Source organism: Lathyrus oleraceus, chromosome 4 (genome assembly GCF_024323335.1).
Source record: "Lathyrus oleraceus cultivar Zhongwan6 chromosome 4, CAAS_Psat_ZW6_1.0, whole genome shotgun sequence".
NCBI classification, from domain to species: domain Eukaryota; kingdom Viridiplantae; phylum Streptophyta; class Magnoliopsida; order Fabales; family Fabaceae; genus Lathyrus; species Lathyrus oleraceus.
Window position 1 is genome coordinate 98,318,717 of NC_066582.1, and position 12,740 is coordinate 98,331,456.

General features: G+C 34.3%; 2 protein-coding genes across 2 annotated transcripts; one reads left to right on the plus strand and one right to left on the minus strand.

Annotated features, from left to right (window-relative positions):
* LOC127073650 (argininosuccinate synthase, chloroplastic) lies at positions 1-1,941 on the plus strand (the record flags this gene model as incomplete). Its single annotated transcript, XM_051014824.1, has 5 exons — positions 1-162; positions 378-452; positions 530-715; positions 958-1,046; positions 1,187-1,941. Coding segments are annotated over 5 exons (1,065 nt in total), but the record flags the coding sequence as incomplete, so codon positions are not given.
* A 21-nt stretch (positions 1,942-1,962) lies between these two features.
* On the minus strand, positions 1,963-2,635 carry LOC127073651 (uncharacterized). Its single transcript, XM_051014825.1, has 2 exons — positions 2,498-2,635; positions 1,963-2,337 (listed from the first exon to the last, which is right to left on the minus strand). Exons 1-2 carry the CDS (start codon positions 2,612-2,614, stop codon positions 2,032-2,034), a joined length of 423 nt encoding a protein of 140 aa, XP_050870782.1. The 5' UTR covers positions 2,615-2,635; the 3' UTR covers positions 1,963-2,031.
* Positions 2,636-12,740: the final 10,105 nt, after the last annotated feature.

Below are 12,740 nucleotides of genomic sequence, written 5' to 3' on the forward strand. Positions count from 1 at the left end.
ACAGAAGCCAAAGCCAAAGCCAGCGGGGCTTCTCAATTAGTTGTAAAGGACTTGCAGGAGGAATTTGTTAAAGATTACGTATTTCCTTGCCTGCGTGCTGGTGCCATTTATGAAAGGAAGTATTTGCTTGGGACCTCAATGGCCCGTTCTGTAATTGCAAAGGTACTTTTGCTTGAAGTTTGATATTTCATTTCAATTGTTAAAACCTTTTCGCTTGTAAATATCAAATATCCTGCACCAACACTTCATATTAAAGGCACGTGTCTAGTGTCCGACATGTATCAGTGTTGGACTTGCATTCTTTAAATAATTGTATGTGTCGTGTGTGTGTGTGTGTATGTGTCATTGCTTATTGATTAATGCGTGCTGACTGGTAGGCCATGGTGGATGTTGCCAAAGAAGTTGGAGCTGATGCTGTTGCCCATGGGTGTACAGGGAAAGGAAATGATCAGGCATGTCTCACCATTATAAGTACATTACTATGTCATGCAGATTATATTAATCTCACATTTTTTAAATCAACTTTTAGGTTCGATTTGAGCTCACTTTCTTTGCGCTGAACCCGAAGCTAAACATTGTGGCTCCATGGAGGGAGTGGGATATTACAGGGAGAGAAGATGCCATTGAGTATGCTAAAAAGCACAATGTTCCTGTTCCAGTGACAAAGAAATCCATATATAGCAGGGATATGAACCTATGGCATCTTAGCCACGAGGTATGCATTGTGTGAACCATATTTATAAGTATTTCAAGAAAGCCTATCATTTTTTTCCCAGTCTCTAGAGAGCATATGAATCATTAAAGGGAATGCACTGCATCATTTCTATGCTGCATTGTCAGAACTTGCTTATCTTTAGTTTGACCTAGGATTATGCATTATGAAGTGTAGCTCCCAAAAATATACTTTGGGAGTAACATGTTACTGTTTCTCTAATGTATGCTATCTGTGACTTGAAGGGTGATATTTTGGAAGACACGGCTAATGAGCCCCAAAAGGATATGTACATGATATCTGTAGACCCAGAGGATGCTCCAGATCAACCCGAGTAAGCTTTCTTGTAGTTTTACTAATTCACTCTATAAACAGCTTCAAGTTTCTGTTATGCCTTCTAGAAAGGCTGCACCCTGGAATTATTTTTTCGAAGTTGAACCTTACATTTTTCAAATCATGCACTATGTCTTGCAGGTATTTGGAAATTGGTATAGAGTCGGGACTTCCTGTTTCACTCAATGGGAAGACGCTTTCACCAGCAACTTTACTCACTGAGCTCAATGAGATAGGTGGAAGGCATGGAATTGGCCGTATTGACATGGTTGAGAATCGGCTTGTAGGCATGAAGAGCCGCGGAGTTTATGAAACTCCTGGTGGAACTATCCTTTTCGCTGCCGCACGGGAGTTGGAGTTTTTGACACTTGACCGAGAAACAATACAGGTCAAAGATTCATTAGCCCTTAAGTATGCAGAGTTGGTGTATGCTGGAAGATGGTTTGATCCACTCCGTGAGTCCATGGACGCCTTTATGCAGAAGATTACAGAGACCACAACAGGCTCTGTGACTTTGAAATTGTACAAAGGGTCTGTTACTGTAACAGGTAGGAAGAGTCCCTTCAGCCTTTATAGGCAAGATATCTCATCATTCGAGGGCAGCGATGTATATGATCAAGCTGATGCTGCTGGTTTTATCCGACTTTACGGCCTTCCAATGAGAGTCAGAGCAATGCTTGAGCAGGGCATTTAATTTAAGTATTGATCTCATTCCAAAGCATGTATTTGATTGCAATAAGACGACATGCTTTGTTTCGCTAGAAGACATGATTGTCTTTTCTCTGTTATTTCCGATTTGGTTGTTTAGGAACTGGATTGTAATGATAGAGTAGTTTCAGTTGTTTGTGGACCGATCACGGAATGTTGGAATGTTATCAGTTAATTAAATGTTGTAACATTCAATAAATATTGTTGAGCTTTATATAATGTTCTAAGTCTCACAACTCGGCGAGATTTACAATTCTACAAGAGGTAATCCTATATCGTCAAAGACAAACAAATTCAATCGAAGGCGGTATTTTGTCCTTCAGTCGCAAAGCATGCTTTCTGTTTTCTTCGCAATTCCAAGTTTTGAATTGCTCCTCGCCCAGTAGCCGCACTTTTGGTTTAGTTGGTAACCTTGTATCAATAGTTATTTTCATGAGTTCAACTGCATTCTCAAGAATGTGCATAACTAATTCAACTTGACATGCTGCACCACAAAATCCAACCAATTCCAACTCCTTAATACTGTATTGACATTCCTTTGGAAATTTGTGTTCTGTTCTAAAAGTAGGTTCTGTATTTAGCATCTGCAACATGTATAAAAATCAGTTTCAAATTCACAACTGTCCTAGCTTTTGCGCATAAATAATGCTTGATGCAAGCACAAAATATGATGCTAGAAGTTTTCAGAGAATGCTTGAATGCTTGACAGAAAAAAGCTAGAAGCACAAGGATATATATATTCACCTTGATTGTGAACCTACATAGTGAAGGTGATGCTTTCAATAAAATAACACAAGCACCAAGTATTATGCTATCATCACCACAAGCCACCAACTCCAAATCCTTGAGATTATTCAACATGGGAAGTTGACTTAACCAATAAATCTGAAAATTCGAAAGTAAAAAATTCATCTAATTGTTCAATTATCAAGAGAACGAAGAAAACCTATTTTATTCTTTCTTTACTCAAATTTTTTAATAAACATGACTAACACTAAATAAATCATTGAAAATCATTTGACTTAAATAATAAATACATTATCATGGTGTTAATGATTCTGGTCAAATGTAAGTCGATAGTTGACTTCAACCTATCCTGTGTAGTTGACACAGACCTTGAATCAATATCGAAGAACAAGTGTGTCGGACTCATTCAACATGCAGAAATTATCCTTTTTATTGATTTTTTTGTTGTTGTTGTCAAACTATGCTTTTAGTTTGAGCAATGAAGGAAGGAGTCAAATATGCAAAGATTTCATGTCTCCCTCACCTAGTCATGTACGATAAAGACAAAGCCATAAACATTAAAAAATTATTTTATTTGTCTACATCAGTGCCTAATCTAGAACCTTTTCTTTTACACAACCTAATTCTGAACTTTCAAACTAGTTTATAATATCATAGAATTTGATTGGCATTAGATTATAGTCTCATACAGAGAGAGGGAGAATCTGTTCTTATGAATTTCGTTGTTATTATCATTAGGGGTGGCAATTGGATCCATTAAGAGAAAATCCATCCAATTCATCCATCAAAAAATCCATCCAATCCATCCACTACATAAAAAATTAAGTTAATGGATTGATCCAATCCATCCATTTATAAGCATGGATTGATCCAATCCATCCAACACATTTTAATGATCCAATAGATTTTTTTATCTAATTTTAAAAAAATATTTTTTTTCAAATATTAAATTTTTTTTATAAAAAATAAAAAAAATATTTTTTTTTCGAAAAAAAATCATTTTTTTTTGAAAATACAAAAAATCGATTTTTTCCAAAAATTTAAAAATAAAAAATTCTTATTTTTAAATTAGAAAACTGATATTGTTTTTTTACGAATATAAAAAAAATTATTTTTAAATTTGTTTTTTTTACGAATATAAAAAAAATTAATTATTTTTTCAAAAATACAAAAATATATATTTTTAAAAAAAAAAAAAAAATTCTCAAAAAAAAAACTGATATGAAAAATAATAAATTTCAAAGAAAAATGTTAAAGAAAAAAAATGGATGGATGGATATCCATCCACTAAAAATATGATAATTGATGGATTTGATGGATTTTTATTCTTAATGGATGGATTGGATTGGATATTTTTAAAAAACTTTTAGTGGATTGTTAATGGATAATGGATTGTTTTGATCCATCCATTAACGATTCAATCCATATCCATCCAATACATCCATTTTGACACCCCTAATTATCATTCCTTAATAAGAAATTGCTTCTCTTACACACAAACCATTTATGTATCTTGAAGTAATTAGACTCGTGTACATTGTGGTAAGATGATTTAATAAAGATGATTACAGTCTCAACTCTCACCATTGATTTGTTACCACTAGTTATTAATATTTGTCATTCAAATAATATTAACTAGATTCATGTGAAAGTTTGTTATGAGTCATGAAGTTCTCATATGCAAGAAGAACTGAAGTAGAAAACGAAGAAAATGGAGAAGAGATAACAAACTTGATTAATGAAAGAATGAAATTTATTAATTTCTTAGTTAGTTACATGTAATTTCATTCCACACATTAATGGTGTTTTCGAGAAAAAATGCTTTGAGAAATGTAATATTCAACTGAGTTTATAATCCAAGAACAGATTGCCATATTCCATAGATTCCATGCCTTGAAATTTTGATCAAACTCGGTAGGAATATCGATAGATCCATCAATAAAATAAAATAAAAATTTACTTCCAAGAGATCTCCTTATAGATTGAGCCAAAGCATGGTAGTTAGAATGGCTAAGATTTGGTTTGAATGCACATAAAAAGATCCATCATATGTATGAACCAAATAGCATAAGAGGTTTTAACCATATACCATTTCCAAGACCAAAAATACTATGTCCGACAGTTCAATCCTTAAAAAAACACTCCTTCATTCCCATAATGAATCGTCCATTTGGAATAAAAGAGTGTCCCAAAATGAATAATCTATTTCAATTTTCAATGCATATTTTTCAATTTTATCCTCTAATTAATATTACTTTCATCATTTTCAATATATGATAAGGGTACTTTAGTAAAAATATCATTCTCTCTCTTTCATTTATTTATTTTTCTTAATTTGTATGAAATGGTCCACTTGATCACTCATTGTGAGACGGAGGGAGTAATTTGTTTCAGAATTTCAAGATAGCATATATCACCAATTTCCATACCAAATCTAAGCTTGACCTAACTCTAGACAAAGACTCGAAACATCTCACAATCTCTAAAATAAACCCTAAACTCCTAGGAAAATGAATTCTCAGCCAAACCACCTAAAGCCTCAATGGTAACCACCAAGTTGGAATTCATCTCGTATTCTCAAACAAATAATTATGTCTTACACTTAAGGTTCCAAGAGCAAACCTCATTCACAAAATATATAGTATATTAAATTATCTCACTACACTGGGTCGAGACTCGATAAAGCCTCAAAAAACAAAAATTTTGATGGGTATTATCACACCAAATGTCATCCCTAAAGGATGGGGATGGGACATTTCCCAAATTCATTAAAAGGACCCAGTGAACTAGGTAGAGTTGTTTAAAGTGTCAGTACCAAGGAGGGAAATTTATTTCCACCATGTCGAAAAGATCTATAACCAGCTAACCTCCCTCAATTAGAGGACCAAATCACAAAAACTCATATCTAGAAAAAAATCAAACCAAAGGCCATCTCCAACTAGATGGGAGTTCTAAATTAACAAGATAAGTATCTCTGACCACCAAACTTTCATCCTTCTTAGGATTACAAACCTCAGACCAAGGAAGCCAAAAAAGTCTTATGTTTGACCATGGTCTTTTTCTAAAAAAGTGCCTCGAAATCCTAACCAGTATATTGGGGATGAGATTATTAACCTAGCTAATAAACCTAAAATAGGATTTTTTAGACTACATTCTGAGGAGATTTGGGTTTTGATATAAATGAGAGCTTGAATTTAGGAAATGTGTGTTTGCTGATAGTCTCTTTTTTATGGTTTATGGATGCCCAAAGCAAGATATAAATATCTAGAAAGGGATTAAACGAGATGACCACATGGCCATGTTTTTATTCTTATTGGTGATTAACGGTTGAGTATGTCGATAAAGCTAGAAAATATATTAAATCCCCATTCAAGGTTAAAGGTGGAGAACTCTGACCTAGAAGTTTTTCATGACAATATTTTCATGGGAGAAGCAATAGTGGAGAATCTATGAACTTTCATGAGATTTCTTCTTTACTTCTAGTAGGTGTCCGGGCTTCACGTCATTTTTTCTAAAATTTGTGTCATGGGGTTAATGTGGGTAATACTTTCTTAGGGTTGTGTAACACTTCTAATTGTAAATTAGGTTCGTACTCCTTAAAATACCTTAGTCTACTAGTGAGGGAAAACTCGTGTAATGGTTAATCCAAGAATCTTTTATCACTGTCATTTCCAACAGGTTAGGTTCAGGGAGGAACATATATATTATTTTTAGTGGGAGAGTAGTTTTTATCACTATGTTATAAGCTTTACCAATATTTATTATCTTTCTTTTATAAAGCAGTTGGAATTAGTGTGGAAAAGGGATTTTCATATGCAAAGACAACTTCTTCCCAAAGGTGTGTAGGTGTTACCTTGGATTTTCGACATAGATATTAATGGTAAGTAAGACACAAGGGTATGCTATGGTGAGTTGTGAAGTCGAACATGGTCAATCGAGACCATAGGTTGATTTAATGACTTTGACATGTCGAAAGATTATTTGGCAAATTCCAGTTGAATCATGTAGTCAAAGATCAAGGAGTATTTGTGGAGTCTAGAGTTAGTGAAATTTCGAATATTTATGGTTGGTCATTCTGATTAGTCGAATGAGTCAGAATTGGATAAGATCATGTGGTTATTCAGAGACACAAGGAAGTATGTCGAAGACAATGGTTGCATGGAAGTGAAAACATGACGCGTTGTGTTTAGTTGATCATCGTAGGCAGTTATTTTAGACTAGTATATAAGTAGAAGCTCGCTTTTATTGTGGGGGTCCACAATTCTACTCAAAATTCTAGAAACTCAAAGTATCTGTGATTGAGAAACAAGTGAGGAAATTAACGCATGCGTTCCACAATTATAAATTTCAAGTATTTTACATTAAAGTCATTCCTGCATTTAAGTTACTTTCAAAGTCTTTACACTTCGATTCCAGTCACTTTACTTTCAAAGTCCTTACATTTTGATTTCAGTCATTTACTTTCAAAGCCTTTACGTTTCAATTTTAGTCAAGTTAAAATTATTATCTCTCAAACATTGCATTTTGATTTCGATAGCAATATGTTGTTCAAAGGTTATGATTCACACAAATATGTTCCGGGATATTTTCGAGTTTAATCTCTTAAGTATTAATAGAAACTTGTTTTGTTTACCAAATTTCCCAATAAACAAATTGGCACACCTGGTGGGACCCTTTTTTTTGTGAATTTCTATTTTTCATTTCGAAAAAATATCATTTTTAAGTTCTTCATTTCATTTACTTCTCATTTTGTGAGTGTGCATGAGATTGAGGAGTGGTAAGATAACTAAGAGAGAAGTTAGGAAACTTACAAGAAAATACGTCAGGAGAATGGCTACTCCCATAAAAAATAATGGAGAACAACCCTCTAATAGAACTAAGGAAGACACGATCACTACGATGTCGGCTGAGATAATCCCTTAGACTGATAGCACAACGGTTGTACCGCCAACGACGGTTGCGCCATGAACTATGCAAGAAGGGATGGTTTTTTACCCTTCATTAATCCAGAGTCACCCAGTGACTCCTAGACCAATCATGGCGATATAGTTTAGGCCTTTCACCACAGGTTTTACAATGCCCATGTAAGGGTGTGAACAACCTTATGGGATGCCAACATCAATAATGGAAAACCAACATACTAATCCTTCGACATTTGCTGATAATGCTGCAAATACATATTCGCTGATATCGGTATTTGGGTCAGCCATATGTAACCACGGTCGAACCATCACACCCCAGATGGAAATGGGATTTGGTTCTGAAGCAATGCTGACGTTTACGACAAATTCTATAATGGCAATGAGACATCAGATGGATGAGAGTAACCATGATATGGCCAATACTCTTACCCAACAAATGGGTACTATATTTAACCCATTGATTCAAAATACGAATCAGAGTTACCAATAGTTGGAAATTATTGATATTCCATCATTGCAAATATTTAGTCGAAGAATCAGAACAAAACAAGTCAAAGCTGAGCTAAAATGAAGAAGAATGACCAAAGAATGAGGAAAAAATAGCTAAGTGTGAAAATTGTAGACTTAGTGAAAATTTAAGTGAAAAGAGGAGCAAAAGCGTGGAGCCACTGAAATAATCACACGCACCATCGTACAACATCGCGCACGCGATATGGTCTTTAAAGCTACATCGTGCGCGATGTAAGGCATCACGCGCGATAGGTACTTTTTTGGGCTTTTCTAACGCGTTCTGTTCCATTTTGATGCCTTTAAAAAAGGATTTTTTGCACTTTGACAAGAGTTGCGAGTTTGGAAGATTGAAGCACGAATTTGAGAGCACAAGTGGAGATTTTTAGAGAATTTGAAGCCATTGGAGGTCACCTCTTCAAGGGACTTCTTATGTTATTTTCATCTATCAATCGTGGTATTTTTAATTGCACTATGAGTAACTAAACTCTTCTAGGTTAGATTATGTTATGATGGACCTATTTTTATATTGTTGGATTCTATGTTGATTTGACCATTGTATGAACCTATTGATCTATAATCTTATTCAATTGCTTCTTGTTCGTAATTCTTTTTATATGATATACTCTTTTAATTTGATTTTGGGCACATAGGGATTACTGACCATTAGTCAATGTATTGGACTTATGGTAATTGTTGTACTTATGCTAGTTGAATTGGGATAGGAGACCCCGAGTGGTGGCATTGAGAATTAACATTTTATACATCACCTAACCCTGCTTACGTTGGAGGACTAGGGATAGAAAGCTATGAGTAATGCTTAGTGAGTTATTTCGTGAGGAATCAACTTAGGGGTTTTGTTAATTCACCGTGGGATTATAGTGATTAGATCACTTATACAGAGCATCAAACATTACCAATAGATGAGTGAGGGATTCTACAATACAACCTGACTTCTTTCATGACATTATTTACTCGTTATTTACTTTTCGCACTAAAACTCGACCCCCCCCCCCCTCTTTTACTAGTTTTTATATATTGCACATATTTTGTCTTGCTAGGAGGCAGACTCTGTGGATTCGATCTTTTTATTACTGCGATATTATCAGTACACTTGTCGAGAAGTCGCCAAGTTTTTGACGTCGTTGCCAAAGACTGTTGATATTTCAACAAGGCAACATTTGTGCAACGTTTAGTTTTATTTTTTGTTTATTTTAATTTTTGTTTTCAATTGTAAATTATTGTTTTTGTAATTAGTTATTTTTGTTTCTTCTTAAATTTTCTTTCCTATTATTTTTGTTTTTAGTTTTATTTTTATTTAATTTTTTTTATCTAGTGCAACGCTACTAAGGTATTTTTCTTTTTATTTGTATTCAAGATCAAGACAATCATATAAGATGACGTCTATGCTACCTTTGCAAAGTTTGAAGCTTATGCAAAGGAACTTGCAGCAAAAATGCTCATTCTGGAAAATGCTAGAAATTATTCTTAACCAGAATCTTACATTGATCATTCATGGGAGGAGGATTCATCATCTCAACTTGAAGAAACTTTGACTCAGTTTATAAAGATGAATCAACTCAATTCCGAGAAAATCAATAGGCATCAAGAAACTATGCGAAGTAACATGGAAATATCCTTTGAGAGTTTAGAGATGCAACTTGGTCAAGTATCTAGCCAATTAGCTTTAAAACTGACCTTTAGTTGGTATTTCTATGAAAATATGTTAGACTAAGGAAATTGAAAGAGAAGTCAAACAGGAATGTGAGGTATTCGATGAAGGATGAGTTGAAAAAGAAAAAGAATAAGAAAAGTGCATAACACTTGATAAAGAAATAGAAGCAAGAATATAAACAACAAAGTTGAAAAAGATATGTGGGAAAAGAGCCAGAATGCAAGATGAAGATTGTATCATTTTGAATGAAGATTCAATTTCAATCATTCATTTAGACTTAAATATCCAACTACAAGATCTTCAACAAAAGAATAATCCTACACCTAGCAATAAGGTTGATAAAAGAGGAGAAATAAATTAAGTATTGGATGAGATTTATGTCTTGTTCGATACTATCAAGCTGAAGAGAATATGGAAGAAAAACCTTCAATTTCTGAAAGTGATGGAATTTCTACCAAACAAAAGAAAGAAGAATGATGATGTGTTTTTCGTGTCATATTTGCCGCCCTAACACAAAAATTGAAAGGTCAAGCTAATGACAGAAAATAAGCGTTGGGTGGGAGGTAACCCATCATTTATAATCAATTTTTGTTTTGCAGAATTTACTTTAGTTTTATTCAAGACCATCCAAAAGAGGAATTAGCTACTCAAGTAGAATCCTTCCGTGACGACCTATATTGTCTTTAATAAACAAATTTGTAGCTATTATGTTTCTTTCAGATTGTAAGTTAGCACTTTAGCATTGAACAAATGATCCAAAAGAAACCTGATCATCACAATAAGAACTAGCAACTTGAAGGCGAAGGATGAGAAAAAAATCGATGGGCTTGTACTCAACCTACAGATACCTCATCTAGTAAGATTTGAGTCAAATATTTCCATTGTTCACTTTCCTTTATTTATGAGTGTATCCATGTATTATAATTTTATCTGGTTTGATCTATTTCCGATTAAGTTATCTGGTTTGACCGACACACAATGAGGCAGTATTTTGTTTATAACTTTGAGCCTTTTTAAAACCACCATGTAGTAATAGGTAATCCATTGCTAACAAATTTTAGCCTAAGCCCTTTCTTTCGGTGACATAGCCACATCTATTAGCCAATTGACTTGAAAGATTAAATATTTCCACCCTCTCTTTGGAGTTAGGTAGAAAGTTTAGTTCATTGGTCATATGTAAAAGATTAAGTTTGTGGTTACTCTTGGAAGTGAGCAAACTTTAAAGTTTGAGTTTGGGGTACTAGAGAATATGATCCAAAATTTCAAAAATTATTGTGAAAAAAAGAAGTGGAAAAAGACATTTCTTCAAAAAAAATGAGAAAAGAAAAGAATGATATTATAAGAAGGACCAAAACTCTCTAGTACTGTAAGAAAGGAACAAAGAGGTATGATGATAGAAGGAGAACTAGGCACCTAAATCCAAAGGTTTAAACCTACTTTCCTCAAAATATCCTACCCAAACATAAGTCAAGTTACAACCTGAAAAGACCTCTAATGCGTGTGTTGTGATTTCTATGATGAACTCTATTAGAACATGATCAAGCTAAGTATAATTGATTTTGCATGTTGATTGAGAGATCACCCTATCCGTTGAGTGAATTATAGTAAGTTGAGAGACATGTTGAGTACTCGTCAATGTTGAGGATGTTTTTCGAATTCGTCGGATAGAAGTTGGGAGCTAGAATAATGGTCAGGTAAAGGAAAAATTTAATTTGGTGATGTCAATTTGTTATTGCGCGACATGTTGTTTGTTGAAATGTGAAATTGCAGACGAGTTGGTTGAGGACGAGCAACGATTCAAGTTTGGGGTTGTGATGACAATCCATCATTGCATATATTTAGAGGAAGAAACGGAGAAAAACAAGTGAAAGTGGAGTTAAAATGAAGAAGAATGACCAAAGAATGAGGAAAAATAGCTAAGTGTGAAAATTGTGGATCTAGTGATAATTTGAGTGAAAAGGGGAGAAAAAGCGTGCAACCACTAGAATAATCACGTGCACCACCATGCAACATCGTGCACGTGATATGGTCTTTAAAGTTGCATCGCGCGCACGATGCAGGGCATCATGCGCGCGATAGGTACTTTTTTTGGACTTTTCTAATGCATTATGGTCCATTCTGACGCCTTTAAAAGAAGATTTTATGCACTTTCAAAAGGGTTATAATTTTGGAGATTGAAGCACAAACTTGAGAGCACAAGTGGAGATTTTTATAGCATTTGAAGTCATTGGAGGTCATCTCTTCAAGGGACTTCTTATGTTATTTTCGTCTATCAATTGTGGTATTTTTAATTGCACTATGAGTAGCTAAAAAACTCTTATAGGTTAGGTTCTGTTATTATAGACCTATTTATAAATTGTTGGATTCTATGTTGATTTGACCATTGTATGAACATATTGATCTATAATCTTATTTAATTGCTTCTTGTTCGTAATGATTTTTCATGTGAGATACTTTTTTAATCTGATTTTGGGCACATAGGAATTACTGAACATTAGTCTATGTATTTGACCTAGGGAAATTATTGTACTTACGCTGATTGAATAGGGATATGAGACCCTGAGTAGTGGCATTGAGAATTAACGTTATATACATCGCCTAACTCTGCTTACGTTGGCGGACTAGGGATAGAAATCTATGAGTAGTGGTTAGTGAGTTATTTTGAGAGGGATCAGCTAAAATGGTTTTGTTAATTCGCCGTGGGATTATAGTGATTAGATCATTCATACAAGGCATCAAACATCAACAATAGAGGAATAAGGGATTTTATAACATAATGGCCGCTTTTGTTACATTGTTTACTCGTTTATTTACATTTCACACTGAAACTCGACCCCCCTTTTTACCAGTTTTTATATATTGCACACGTTTTGTCTTGCTTTGAGGCAGTCTCTGTGGATTCGATCATTTTATTACTACGACACTATCAATATACTTTTCGAGAATTCATCAGCAACTCAAACTAATCGAATGACTGATTGGCGCTTTGCCAGTGCAACTTTGACTCGTTGTACAACCGCATGTCGTTAGACAAGTTCGAAATGAAGGGGTAGTCTTGGAGGAAAACACGATAAATCAAGGGAAATAGTTTGTGCCCCAAGTAGCCGAACAAGAGATGCCTATAGAAGTTGAGCGT

What these genes read in the sequence shown, in the direction of transcription:
- LOC127073651 (XM_051014825.1), bottom strand. Translation starts at nt 2,614, where the DNA reads ATGTTGAATAATCTCAAGGATTTGGAGTTGGTGGCTTGTGGTGATGAT. An exon ending in TATGTAGGTTCACAATCAAG is followed by an intron (nt 2,338 to 2,497) that starts GTGAATATATAT and finishes TACATGTTGCAG; the next exon opens with ATGCTAAATACAGAACCTAC.